This window comes from Saccostrea echinata, unplaced genomic scaffold (assembly GCF_033153115.1).
Source record: "Saccostrea echinata isolate AGI-Se365-2 ecotype Australia unplaced genomic scaffold, CSIRO_AGI_Sech_v1 ptg000050l, whole genome shotgun sequence".
NCBI classification, from domain to species: Eukaryota; Metazoa; Mollusca; class Bivalvia; order Ostreida; family Ostreidae; genus Saccostrea; species Saccostrea echinata.
Genome location: NW_026889799.1, coordinates 412,501 through 427,703, shown reverse-complemented (window position 1 = coordinate 427,703; position 15,203 = coordinate 412,501). Strand labels below are relative to the sequence as shown.

At 32.6% G+C, this 15,203-nt stretch overlaps 1 protein-coding gene and 1 pseudogene across 1 annotated transcript in view; one reads left to right on the top strand and one right to left on the bottom strand.

Annotated features, from left to right (window-relative positions):
- Positions 1-3,340, bottom strand: part of LOC133203344 (uncharacterized) — a 41,238-nt gene extending 37,898 nt beyond the window's left edge. Inside the window, exon 1 of the mRNA XM_061339141.1 lies at positions 3,296-3,340. Within this exon, the coding sequence (XP_061195125.1) occupies positions 3,296-3,340 (45 nt within the window). The remainder of the gene's footprint in view (positions 1-3,295) is intronic.
- Positions 1-15,203, top strand: part of LOC133203329 (uncharacterized) — a 139,351-nt pseudogene that overhangs the window by 112,348 nt on the left and 11,800 nt on the right.

Below are 15,203 nucleotides of genomic sequence, written 5' to 3'. Positions count from 1 at the left end.
GTTTTCTCAAATAACTGTTAAGCTCAGTTTTAAATAAATCATTCAAGATATTTTTATCAAACCTCATATGCTGATATGTATTAGTGAGAGCTATTCAACTGCATCAAAAACGTTTCACCTTGCACTTTCCTGTGACCTTGACCTCCCTTCTCTTTAATTTGTATTTTGCTTAGTTTCAAAGAAACAATCTAAGATATTTTTTATGTAAGCATGCACTTATACATAATTTTGTGAGAATTTATCATCTATATCCATTTTTTTTAGATTTTAGTTTCAATTTTAAAGAAACTGTTCACGATATTCTCATCAAACTTCATACACTCATACAAATTTTCATGTTGCATTAGTAATATACATTCGGCGGGGCATTTATGTCCTATGGACATATTTCTCGTTTTCAAATCATGACCTCCGAGGATAGGGTCAGGCCACAATAAGGGATCAAAGTTTTATAGATTTAAAAGGAAAAAAAAAATCTTCAAAATTCTTCTTTTTAAGAACAAGAAAAGCATGATTAATATGGAAACATTCCCAAGAAGTGTAGATTCAAGTTTGTACAAATCATGACCCCATGGGTTAGGGAGGGGCCATTTTTTTCCTGCCCCTATTTGCTATCCACATGGAAATGCAAATTTTAAACCATTTTACACATCCACAGGACAAAATCAATCATCTTCCAAAAGATCATGATTTAAGGCTAGTGCATAAAATATAAGGGAAGTTCTGGGAACCAGGATGTCTAAACATGTTAAATATTTTTTTAAAAAAAATTTGACCCCCATTTGACCCCAGGGGGAAAATAAGAATTCCGAAACCTTACTGCACATCTATAGGACACCACCAACCATCTCCCAAAAGATGATTAGGCTACTGTGTAAAATGTAAGAGGAGTTCTGGGAACCAGGGGCTTTTTGCATAAAAAACGCTATTTTTCGACCCCCATTTGACCCAATCGTGAAAATGAAAATTCCAAAACCTTACTGCACATCTACATGACACCACCAACCATCTCCCAAAAGATGATTAGGCTACTGTGTAAAATGTAAGAGGAGTTCAGGGAACCAGGGGCTTTTTGAATAAAAAACGTCATTTTTCGACCCCCATTTGACCCCCAGGGTAAAAATGAAAATTCCAAAACCTTACTGCACATCAACATGACACCATCAACCATCTCCCAAAAGACGATTAAGCTACTGTGTAAAATGTAAGAGGAGTTCTGGGAACCAGGGGCTTTTTGCATAAAAAATGTCATTTTTCGACCCCCATTTGACCCCCAGGGTAAAAATGGAAATTCCAAAACCTTACTGCACATCTGCAGGACACCACTAACCATCCCCCAAAAGATGATTAGGCTACTGTGTAAAATGTAAGAGGAGTTCTGGGAACCAGGGGCTTTTTGCATAAAAAACGTCATTTTTCGACCCCCATTTGACCCCCAGGGTGAAAATGAAAATTCCGAAACCTTACTGCACATCTACATGACACCACCAACCATCTCCCAAAAGACGATTAGGCTACTGTGTAAAATGTAAGAGGAGTTCAGGGAACCAGGGGCTTTTTGCATAAAAAACGTCATTTTTCGACCCTCTTTTGACCCCCAGGGTGAAAATGAAAATTCCAAAACCTTACTGCACATCTGCAGGACACCACCAACCATCTCCCAAAAGACGATTAAGCTACTGTGTAAAATGTAAGAGGAGTTCTGGGAACCAGGGGCTTTTTGCATAAAAAACATCATTTTTCGACGCCCATTTGACCCCCAGGGTGAAAATGAAAATTCCGAAACTTTACTGCACATCTACATGACACCACCAACCATCTCCCAAAAGATGATTAGCCTACTGTGTAAAATGTAAGAGGAGTTCTGGGAACCAGGGGCTTTTTGCATAAAAAACGTCATTTTTCGACCCCCATTTGACCCCCAGGGTGAAAATGAAAATTCCGAAACCTTACTGCACATCTACATGACACCACCAAACATCTCCCAAAAGATGATTAGGCTACTGTGTAAAATGTAAGAGGTGTTTGAGAAATAAGAGTGTGACAGACGGACGGACGGACAGACATGAGTAACAACAATATACCCGAACTTTCTTTAGAAAGTGCGGGTATAACAAGGTACCATATGTCATATGCATGCTTTTATCAGAGTTTTTATCATTTCCCTACAACTCTTACGTAACATTTTGGAATAAAGAAGTGAGTATTTAGTTTTGAAATTGAACACCTTTTATTTCATTAAGATCTATTATTTAACAAAACGTAATTGATATCAAGATAGTTAGATATTATATATTTATATATCAAATACTTTTCATATCATTGACTATGAAGTTACCAAACCCGACAATAATAAATATGAATCAAAGAAGTTACTCAACGATTTGATTACTAGAAACCATCTTCTAATTCTATATTATACAAAACTTGGGACCTTTTGTGAAAAAGGTAGTTGCTTTCAGATTCTGAATATGTAGAAAAGTTAATTTCAGTGCTCACTGTATTAAAAATGTAGAGCACTTGTCAAGGTCTCATCAAAAACCGAAAATCTTTCAAACACATAAAACATCACATCTGAGTTCTGTTAACAATGTCTTGTTTAGACACTTGCAGGACCTTGTACATGACTAAAGTAGGAAAATAAATGAATGCATTGCTAAATAAAACATCTATTTTGACTCCGTGTAAATAATATAAGCGTAACCATAAATTAATTTTTGCATTAAGCAAATTGGATAGATTTAAATTTGTTTAATCAACGACTTATTTAGTAAAAATCAGTAAAAATCAACGACGTGTAAGAATAATTGATTGTATGTTGTTTTACGTCCCGTTCAAGAATTTTTCACTCATATAGAGACGTCACCATATACCGGTGAAGGGCTTCAAATTTTGATCTTAACTCGGCACTCAGGGCCATTGAGCAGTGAGGGTTCTTTATGACACGGGGCCTCGGTTTTTAAGGTCTCATCCGAAAGACCCGCAACATTAACTTCAAGGTGGTGATCGCTTGGCGAAGGAACAGTTGCTACCTATTTTTATCGACTTAGGTCAGTCGCGGCCGTGATTCGAACACACGACCTTCCGATCACGGATCTAGCGCTCTACCGACTGAGCTACCGTGAATGTCCGTGGAAGAATAGAATTCTCTATAAAATTAAGTATTCAAGTTTTTTCTAATTCTTTCACTTCATTTTTTAAGAAATGTACACCACATTTTAATACAAAATATAATAATATAAAGTAATTAAAAAAAAAAAAGAAAATAAAAAGAAAAGAATGAAAAAATACTCACGATTTCATCACATCGTTGATTTTCAGGAGACCTCTTTTCTGCCATGGTATCCTTTTACTTCCCAGGATTATGGAAGATATACATCAACATGTCCTATCTAATGAAGTTATCCTTCAATATAGATTTTAGAGACATTCTAATTGTTATTTTATATCAGATTCATTTGAGTTGAGGGTAGCATTTAGCATTATGATGGGACATGTATACATACAGCGTATTGTACGGTGTGTTTTGCTCTAGTCTAGCTCGTAAAATTACTCTTTTTTCATTAGGTAACAAGAGTTCAAACAAGATGTATGTTCTATTTGATGCGGAATCCTCATACCACCCATTTGCAAGAGAGATGGGATGTACTTATCATGAGAGAAAACTGATTGAACACAAACATAATTTTAAAACTGAAGATTTTACATAGATGCGATGAGACATTCAAACAACTGACATCAACTTAAGAGAAAGGCTAGTCCAAAATTTCATTTAATGGATCTCTAAGATATCTTTTTTGAAATATGGTTTCAGCATGGAAAGATTGATATACATGTAGGCTATTAATTATTTTATATGATTTTTTTTTTTTTTTTTTTTTTTTTTTTTTTTTTTTTTTGATTTTTTCAAAGAATGCAATTGTTTTTATCTTTCCATTAAAAATTACACAGTATGAATTTCTAAACAAACATGTCCAAAAAGAGTCAAAAGCCATTTTATTATTGTATTCAATATTTTTATGAAAATAAAACATTATTTATTCATATTTCTTAAACATATGGATAAAATCTTTGAGAAACAAATTACAAATAGGAAAGACATGATACTTAATCACATTATTTGAAAAAAAATCAATTGTGAACTTTCAAAAAATTGGCAATTTTTAAATTTGGACCATTACCGATTGACATTAAACCGATCCCGATCAAAATAAATACAGAATTCATTATACCACATTGCTGCCAATCTCATGCAGTTTCTGCAAGTAATAAGAAATCCATATGATTGATATAAGTTCAATTATCTTAAAAACCATATTACACAAAAGAAACCTAGTATTTTGGGGAAATTGTGATATGTTTCCTTTTTATATAATTATGGTTGGGATCGGTTTAATTTTGAAAAAAAATTCTAAAATTTTTTCTGATAAAAATTTTTCTGATATTTTGCTACACTGGTTCCCTGACATTGGTTAACGGGCACAAGTGCCCTGAAAAACCAACTAAAAGCTATAAAAGCTAATTCATAAAGTATAAACAATCCAAATTATATCACACCCCCCGAAACACTAAATTAGTGTCGAGTCGAGTGATTTAAGGTACGTGACTGATGGGAGCCTCTTTCTTTGAAATTGCAGCTTCTGCAATCAAAGGCAGAGAACTTGCCTAAAATTTTGCAATTCAGTGAAATATATGGAGATAACGAACAGTATTCAAGCTCAAAAGTCCATTAAATAATACAAAATAGGAGCAGAACAAACATCATTTCATTTCAATTTCTGTATAAAATACAATTGCCTGACATTTCTTTTCTTGTGGTAATTATTTCTTGGAGTTTTTATCTATGGCTTTAAAAAATATTATAAATTATTTAAAAAAATTATTAATTTTGAAGCCATTATTAATTCTTATTAAAAAATTTAAAAAGCCAACCTGATTCTTCTTGATATGTTTCTGTAGTTATTTCTATTGTGTAATTTACAACTCTTGAACATCTTATTTGCAAATAAAATAAATTTTGCATTTTCTTACATAAAAAACAAAAAGAATTCAAAAATAGAGGCCCGGGGGCCACATCGCTCACTGGAGCACTCTGGCTAGGAAATAGCAGAAATCAGTTCAGTCTTGAAATGTTTAAATATAAAATTGGTTCTGGGAGGGGCGTTGATTTAAAATAACTTGAATCTATTCTTCATAGGAATGCTTTTGAATTAACATGACAAATAATGGCTTTCCTGTTCTTAAGAAGAATTTTTTTTATTGATATATCCTTTGTATTCCATTGTATAATTATGATCCCCTGTTAATGGCCCCTCTTTTCTCCTGGGGGGTGGGGGGTCATGATTTGAACAATTTGAATCTGCATTACCTGAAGATGCTTCCATTTAAATAAGACTAGTTATGGATTTGCTGTTCTTGTTAAAAAAGATTTTAAAGATTTTTCTTATGTATTCCTATGTAAAACATTGATAGTCAATTGTGGCATCACCCTACTCCTGGGCGATTGAATTGAACAAACTTGAATCTACACAACCCGAGGAAACCTGAGGATGCTTCCATATAAATATGAACAATCATGGTTTTGATGTTCTTGAGAAGAAGATTTTTAAAGATTTTTCCTATGTATTCCTACATGTATGTAAAAGTTTGATCGTCCAATGTGGCCCCACTTTACCCCTAGGGGTCATAGTTTGAACAAACTTGAATCTACACTACCTGAGGATGCTTCCATATAAATATGAACAATAATTGCTTTGCTATTCTTGAGAAGAAGATTTTTAAAGATTGTTCCTATATATTCCTTTGCAAAACTTTGATCACCCTTTGTGGCCCCATCCTACCCCTGAGGGTCATGATTTGAACAAACCTTAATCTACACTACCTGAGGATGCTTTTAATTAAATATGATCAATTAAGGCTTTGATTTTCTTGAAAAAGTTTTTTAAAGATTTTTTCTATATAGTTTGATCGCCAATTGTGGCCCCACACTACCTCTGGGGGTCATTATTTGAACAAACTTGAATTAACACTAACATAAGTTTCATATTTTTAAGCACAATGGTTCTTGAGAAGATTTTTAAATCATGATATTAATTTTTCACAAATTCATAATTATCTTTCATTGGATGGCGTGGGCCTTCATTTGAACAAATTTGAATTTCATTTACCCAAGGATACTTTGTGGCAAGTTTGATTGAAATTGGCCCAGGGGTTCTGGAGAAGATGACAATGTGAAAAGTTTACGACGACGACAACGACGACAGAAAACGGACAAATTTCGATCAGAAAAGCTCACTTGAGCCTTCGGCTCGAGTGAGCTAAAAATAATTAAATTCTAATAGCGATCTTTCCATGCTGAAACCATGTTTCAATAGAGATGTCTTAAACACCCAATTTTACAATAACGCACTCAAAAGTTTCGTTATTCAAGATTAATTACATACCGACTGTCAGTCATAGAAAAAAGAACAATAGCTACTGATTTGATTGACAAGCTAGCTTCCTGTGCAACCTGATAATCTGAATTTGCATGTTTTGAAAACGATCACCTAGTCACGCGTCAGATGCTATCACTTTCCCCGTGAATAGTCACTTTGTAAACACTCTGGTAAAAAAAGGGAAATTGCTGTGATATTGGTTGGTAATTATATTTCAAAAATAATTGAGAGTAGATAATAAGAATTCTTGGCTTCATGCTTCGAGCCCTTTTCTCCTTCAATGACTGGAACTGGGATCCAGAGAGGGAAGAAGTTCCTTAGCAGCACAGACCTATAACTCTTTAGAGCCCCTTATTCAACCGGTGTCTGCATTTCAAGAAGTCCTGATTGTCTCTGTCAACTTGGGTACACAGAAATTCTATTTCGCGGTAATTGGAAACAATTTAATCCCCCTCCCCACCAATTAAAAGTATAACAAAATGGAATAGAATAAATTTTAAAATATCATTTAACACTAACGGCATGAAAAAGGTTTGAAAATTACGAAATATTCTTTTATCAAATGTTTTAACTATAGACATATAAATGTTAAAAAGATCACATGAGTGTTAAAGTACATATTGTCTTGGTATACAGTTTGTTAAGGTTTATATTTAAGCTGGATTTTGGGGGTGTCGTTCTATTTTTCCTATTTAAAAAGAGCAGACTACAAAGAATACAACAATCTACGGCATGCGGTGGGAGAAATGTCACAATCATTGTTCGAATTTCCTCTAACGTCTATATTCCTAATGAAAAGGGTGAAGATAACGAACAGTCTGCAGAGGTGAATATTTTGGACTTTATTGTTGGCCCGAGAAATAAATAGTATTCCAATGGTATATATCCACAAGATACATAGTATTTTATTTCAATATTTACATTTGAATTATATCAATGTTAAAAATAAATGAAGTCAAAATACTCTTTAGTATGCAATTTTATGATTATTATGACCATCATTCAATTTTTTCGTCCCCTAGCTCACCCACTTCCTGTACAAAATATTTCTTTTTTTACAACCTTATTCCTATGGTGGTATTTTTCCACCATCACTTAATTGTGAATTGCTTTTATTATGTTCATGTTAAATACTAAAATCTGATTAGTTTAGACGCATTTAAGAATCCGTAATGTTAACCTCAGCGTCACCAACACACTTGACAACGGCTAACATAATGATAATGTCACATGCGTGCTAATCATTCACCTACAGTTCACCGTTGAATTCTCAAAACGTCAGTTGCGTCTGATGAAGCTTACTTAAAACAAGAAACGACAGATGAAAAATGCTTGCAAGTGCACAAGTAATGAAAATCTTGATGACAAAGGACTCTTTGAGTATCAAACTAGCTGGAGAACTGTAGTGTTACGGCACCATTTATCTAATGTCGACTTGTCAGTTAATAACCATCTTGACTAGGAACTCATTTCTTGCTATAAAGCGTCTTAATGCAACTATCTATCTGACATTTACTTGACATTACTAATATATTAACATCTGACAAGTCAAAATAATAGGTTGATATAATTTTATGAAAATCGACATATTTTCTGACAAGTCAGCATAATTAACAGACAAGTTTACTGACAAGTCGACTGAATTATCTACATTTGAATTGTCAGATGTTGACATGTGAGATAATTTTGACGGCTTGCTAGAAAATTATGATTACTTAACATGTTTAGTTGTCAGATCTTTTTGTCGACTTCTTAGATGATTATGTCGACGTGCCAGAAAAGTATGTCATCCACTGGATGGCACGAACTGGGCATGAATATGTTACCATGTTAATTTTCTATACATTTGAATAAGTGCCAAGTCGACAGACTTTGTAGATCTGATAAAAACATTTCACATCTGACAAGTGATGGAAAAATATGCCACTATGAATCTCATATATTAAACATATAGGGGTTGATGCCTTATTATGTGTTATTTTATTGCAACCTCGGTAACTCCTTATAGATCCACTAACCACTGTCTTATATATGTTGTGTACATAAAGGGGGAATTTATACATTCAGCGCAGTTGTTGAAGTAGTTTGTTTTAGTCAGAACATGCAGAACCTAAAGTATCCTTTTCTCATCATTAGGTAAAAAGATATTCAAATTATGTTCTACTTTATGCGAAATCGTCATACCACTTTACTGAAGGGGGTTGGATCAAGTGTCAATGGCAAAGTTATGAGAGAGAACCGCTTGCATTTCATTTAATCATTTGAGCACAAACATAATCTTAAAACTAAAGATTTAACGAGGTTCGCTCCTGAGCTTTTGCGCAGATTTTTATCTTAACCTATATTTCAAAAATTCCGCATAACGTTTTAATTCTTACAATAAATTTTGGATTCTACAATGCCAATTAAACTATATTGAGTTAAAACTCCATGATTGAATTCCATACCAAAAGCATTAAGTGAGGAACTATATTTTGTGGCGGAAGGTTTTCTAGAAGAAAATGATCATTTTTTTCTCTTTTGAAGTATTTCAAGTATGTTAAGTTTGGATTCCTATTTTTATATGCAGTCTACACACAGAGATATTTTTTGCAGTGAACTGTTTTATGCTGGTCCTAAATTATATATTAAATAAACTGTCATGAATTCTATCATCATATTTGATAAATATAGCAAATATATTGTGAAAAACAAGAAAAACATAGCCCTAATTTAAGCTTAAAATTAGCACTATTTTAGTAATATATAAAAATTAACACCCCAGACCCCCACTTTTAATTTTATTTTCTGAGTATATAAGATACTCTTAACCATTCTTCTTAAATTCAGTAAAATGTCATTACTTTCAATGATTTTTTTGCTTGTTAAATTTTTAATGCCAGAAAAATGATATTATTTGAGTGCAAAAAGGTCAAATAATTGAACAGGCGGAGTAATTTGAAATTTTTTTTCTTTGTCAAAATTTTAATGTGTCTATTCAAAATGAAATAAGACAATGTTTGTTCCCATTATTTATTTGAATATAACATATTGGAGGAAAAACTTTAAAAATTGATTCATGTGTAAGACGTATTTACAGTGCAAAAAGGTTAAACTAAATGCTCTGTAGCTCCAAAAGAAGCTTATTGACCCTCATTTTTTGTTTTGATTTTTAATTAAGCTATGTGTATAAATTCTAAAATTATACTTGATAAAAAATTCTCATTACTTTTGATGACAGGATCCAACCTCCTTAAGGTGAATGTGATGCAACATAAGAACGACTGACATAATATAAAATGACTAAATTACGGATTACGGATATTCCAAGTTGTGTAAATATTGAGTAGTCAATTCCTGGTCGTGTCCAATAATCCGGTTCACTCGAACTTATTTTATTTAAATTAAAGGAAAAAAAACTTTGTGAATACAAGAAAACATTGAATACATGAATACACTGGCAATGAAAAAATTCTTTCTCTCTATAATCACTAATAATTTTTTGAATGTACAGAGCTTCAGAAAAAAAGAAACTATGAACAGAGCTTCAGAAAAAAAGAAACTATGAAGATGTGAGAATTTTTCACTTGTATGGAAAAGCCGCAATTTGCCGTTGGAGATATGCAAATTAAGACCTATACTCGACACTCAGGACCATATAGCGGTGAGGGATCTTTTGAGTTCCAACACCAACTTCATGAGACACGGGACTTCGTCTTATACGGTCCGATCCAAAGGACCATCATAATATCTTACAAATCGACATAAACTTCTGACAAGTCGGCATAATGATCATACAAGTCAATTTTATTATCTTGAAAGTGGTTGTAGAACTATACCACCATAACTAGTATCTAGAATTATAATATTTTTTTTCCAGGAAAGTACCAAAACTAAAATTGTGCTTACCTTGCAACAAAATCCTCTTGTATTAGTTTTTAATCTTAATATAAACGTGATAAACCAATTTTTAATTCTAAATCCTTATCATTATTATCTGTATTTAATAAAAAATCCAACAACTTCCTGCTTCCCCTTCCTCACGCCTACACAAAATGAAGAGTGGTGGATAGTATTCCTTGTGAATTACATATTTAACATTAATATTTAACATAATTATGAACTTACTGAATTTAAAAAAAAAGAAAGAAAACGTAAACATTCCAGTAGGCAAAGAGATTAATGTTATGAATACCTCAAACAGGAGATTCATTGTTGCTTTGCTCAACCTGAGTGCTTTGGAATTCCCCCTTTCTATATCTGTTATGCATTTTGGGTGCACTGAGGGGAATTTAAAATCAATTTAATACCTTTTTAGAGGCAACATTTATTGATATATTGCTACAAACTTATGAATATTTTGTTTCATTACCTTATCTGGAGTTCATTTGTAGAAAATGTACTTCTCTAATCTTGTAAAGCACGTGTAAAAAAAAAAAAAAAAAAAAAAAGATTTAAAACGAAAGTAGCAATGTGTTTCATACAGGAGAGAGATTGGGCCCTTTATATCGATCGGGATGGCGTAACATTCCGTAGTCATATAAAATATTCAACATTATTGATATTTTAAAGAAAAAAAGGGCAAAAAATAAAAAAAAGTAAATAAATAAAATACATTCTCAGTACTTTTGTCACAAATGTGGATAAATTCTAACTGATAATTATTCAGTATTTTTTTTTAATGATTGTTGATTTTTTGGACTGACTATTGCAATTATTGCAATTTGTTGCCTTTTTAAATGAATAAACCTCTTATTTCTTGTAGTTGTTTATATTTTTCCCGAGCTGGAGGATTTTTTTTTTTTTTTGCTTCAACCTTAAAAAGATGGAGTTCTGAGACAATCCGTTAACAATCTACTTTACATAACACCGATATGAAGATAGGTAACTTGGAAAACCAGGCCCTAAAGAACGTCTGTCAAAATTGTTTCAGTGTTTTTATTTCGAAAACAAAAATACTGTTGGGTGAATCATATGTTTTACTTTCAATATATGTTAAGTTACATAAAATATAAATCGAACTACTTTGCAAAATATCAAAGAAACAGTCCAACATGACCCGTCTTTAGCGACTTCTCTGTGTTTCCCTGTTAAATTTAGAAATTGTAAAATACTCAAAAGTTAATAAAAACGTCTGTTAAGCCATGTGTAACGATAATTAATTTTTTCATAATGTTTGCTTATGTCTGATTGCGTTGAATATAAATAGTAATTTGTTTACATAACATTGCTCCCCGCGAGCAATGGCAAATTATTACATAATGGTCAAAACGCAAATGCTCCTTGCGAGCAATGCCCCAGTGATATAGGGGGATGTTCTCAGACAGTGGACTTGTAGTAAAGGAGTAAAGTAGTCATCATAGGATAGGCGTTGTAATATATTGTGATATTATTGTAAAAAAAATATCTTTGATTCTTGGATGTTGACTACTAAGTATTAATAGCTTAACTTACTTTTAAACCAACTGCAGTGTACTTTATTTAGAGGATTTGAAATTTAAGAGTTTTCTCTCTTTAAACGCTACGGCGACGTTACACAAGATACCATGCCTACATTGGGTTAACGTTGGCTCCATATAACACACTTTGTTGGCCCAAGGTTTGTACCAAAACATTGGCGCAATGTCTAATTTTCTGTGGCCCATTGTTGGGCCAACATGCTGGCGCAATGCTTGTCCAACATATATATTAAAGATTTTTTTTTATGTAATGGTAGAGCCAACATTGGCAAACAATTCGGGCTTTAAATTATAGTTGTTCAACATAATCAATAATTATTCCACATGTTTCATTTTTTCCACTCAGTGCGTTTAATCAATCTCGAAAAATCAACTTGTTCCTCATACAAATGCTTTAGAGTTTTCAGGTCACTTTCAATAATGAATCTGTTTTCATGTTTTATGTTATTTTGGTACAGAGGATGGTTGTACAGTTCACCCCTGAACTGTAAGCTCTAATGACCAGGAAGACTCATTGCCAGTTAAGTAATGCATTGATAGATTGGTTTCTTTTACCTCTAATATACTTGTATATGTAAAATGCACGTGCATTTATAACAGATCCTGTTTACGTAAAAATTATCAGTAAAACAAATTTTTCATCTAAAATTTCGATAATCAGTTGAAACAGTTCATAAAGAACTGTAGTATTTTAACCTAATTTATATTTACCTGCATTTTCCAAGTGACTTGAAATTGTTTTTAGCTATATTATTGATTTTAACACTTTTTTACACGTGCATTCGTTCATAGTTTTATTCTTCTATTAAAATAGAATATTAATTTTTTTCTGGTGCCTGAACCAAGTTATTACTACATTCAAGAATCTTTTCAAATTTTATTTGCCACCGTAGCAAGTAAAACATGTAGAATTTAAAATGGGTCTAATGCAGAAAATATTTATTTCTTTTAACAAGCGAATGAGCAAATTTAAAACAAGGCAAAATACTAGAAAAAAAAATGTGTTTCAATCTTCTTGCAATGTTGCTAAGAATTCCAAATTCTGATGATTTTTACCATTTTGCTTTTCCTCATAAAATTCAACTGGCAAGGTATTTTTTTTAAAGTTTGTATTACACTTTTAGCACCAAGCTAACATATTTTGAAATGAATTTTCCTTTGTAAGCCTTTACTGAGTGTGTTTGTCCATATTTGTAATTTTATTGAAGTATCAACTAATATTTTCCAAGTGTCATATCTTTCATGTAAGAAAATGCAAGAATGTAATATCAGTTTACTCTGTGCTCCTTTAGAAACATTTTTGAAGAAAAAAAAGAGAGTAAATGAATGAAGATTAAACAATTTTACCATGATTACTCTAGTTGTGTACTTTTTGGGGGAAAATATGAAAGGTATTTCATTCTCTAAGTCTAAGGAGAAAAAATTCAAAGAATTATCTACTTTTGTAAAACTGTGACATGATATTAAATCTCCTCCAAAGAAAAAAAATGTTTGCATCATCTGTCCTTAAGTGAATACTATATTAACAAGAGGTCCAAGGGCCTTAACGATAACCTTGGTTTAATACAACACTGTAAAGGATCCATAGAAGTAAAAATAAAACAAACAAAATCAACCTATAGATGAAGCAATGTTGCTACGAATTCCAAATTCTTTAAAAAAATACCGTTGCTTATTGTAACGTGCGAGATCCAAGTGATCTCATTGTGATCGCACTTGGTTTCCCACCGGTCTTACAGGGATGATAATAAATGCAAAATATACAAATACAATGGACACTTGCCTAGGGTGTAAGGTATTCAATATATACATATGGTATTGTCGCTTGCCTAGTGCCACAATTGAGTACACAAAGAGCTAGAGGCTTGCCTATACAACGCGGTTATTTGCCACTTGTCACTAACTAAATGTCCCCTAGTCACCCTAACTCTCTGTGATCATTTGTTCACTTTGATAAAGTATAGGCCTAATAAGTTTTTATGCAGTCTCTTGTCAACCATGATTTTATGACAATAATTTAATTCTGGTAGTAACACGCCAATTGATTGGACAGAAAAATGAATTTATATCATGTTGTATAACCTGTGTTGCCTACGTCACAATGATCAATCCGCCTGACGTGAGTTTTAAGATAAGATTCATTTAAAGGCATTTTTGAAGGAAATATGTCCTAATTTCTATACTCATCGATGGAAAATTCATTTATAAGGAATGAATTTAAAAGCTACCCAAGTTCTACTGGTATAACCTAGGTCGGAACAGTTTACGCTTTTTATAAACCACGTTAACTGTCACAACCCAATTTATACCAGTATAACTTGGGTAGCTATTGAATTCATTCATTAAAAAACTCGTCAGTCGTCAAACTTGACATTATACATAGTTAATACACATTCTGTGTACAATGGGCCCTTTTTCTACATAAATAATTTTTATGTCAATCTTTTATATTACCTTTTAGGCAAGAATCTGACTTCGAGAATGCATTGCTCAGTTAAACCAAACATTCATTTTTTTCTATATATATATAACATTCTTTTTTTGTATTCTCACTCAATCAAAAACGTCTTAATTAAAATATACACGAGGACTTCTTGATTAAAACAATTTAGCAAAGGGGAGTAATTCTCCTTTACTCCACATTACACTTAATTTTGTACTCCGTTTGCCTCCTAGATACCCAGGATCAGAGAAAACTTCAGAAAAAGGCACATTTATTTATAATTATATTTATACATTTACATTTATATTATTGCATTTAGTTCACTCTGGAGCATAGGAGAAGATTTTATTTAGCATTAATTATTGCATTTTGCTATGTTATCAATGGAGCCCCGCCCAAACACCATGCAGAACCCCTGAACCAGGGGCCATGAAATTCACAATTTTGGGAAAGCCACCCCACCCCCAATATCGCCAAACCCCCCAACTCCGCCACTCTCGGGAAACTCGCTATTTGTAAACGACTGCGATTGTGACGTCATTTTTTACATGCTGAAAATTTACAATCAATTGCCGAGAAATTATGACAGTCAAGTTCAATAATGCGTCAAAACAAATAACAATTACACGTGATCTTTTGTACCTATCATATTTTATGTGTAATCAGTAAGCACTTTTTCCTTCCTGTGCTATTCCATCGATACCTCCGACATGTGCGTCAATATGCTCATTTTTACATGTCAGTCATATTTATGAAGGTCTTTGACAAAGGATTAATAATAAGACATACCATATTGAATATGGCTAAAAATATTTTATTTTTCGTCTCAATTTGCCCTAATACGCTACATGTTGTAGATAACGTAGCGTGACGTTATTACATAAA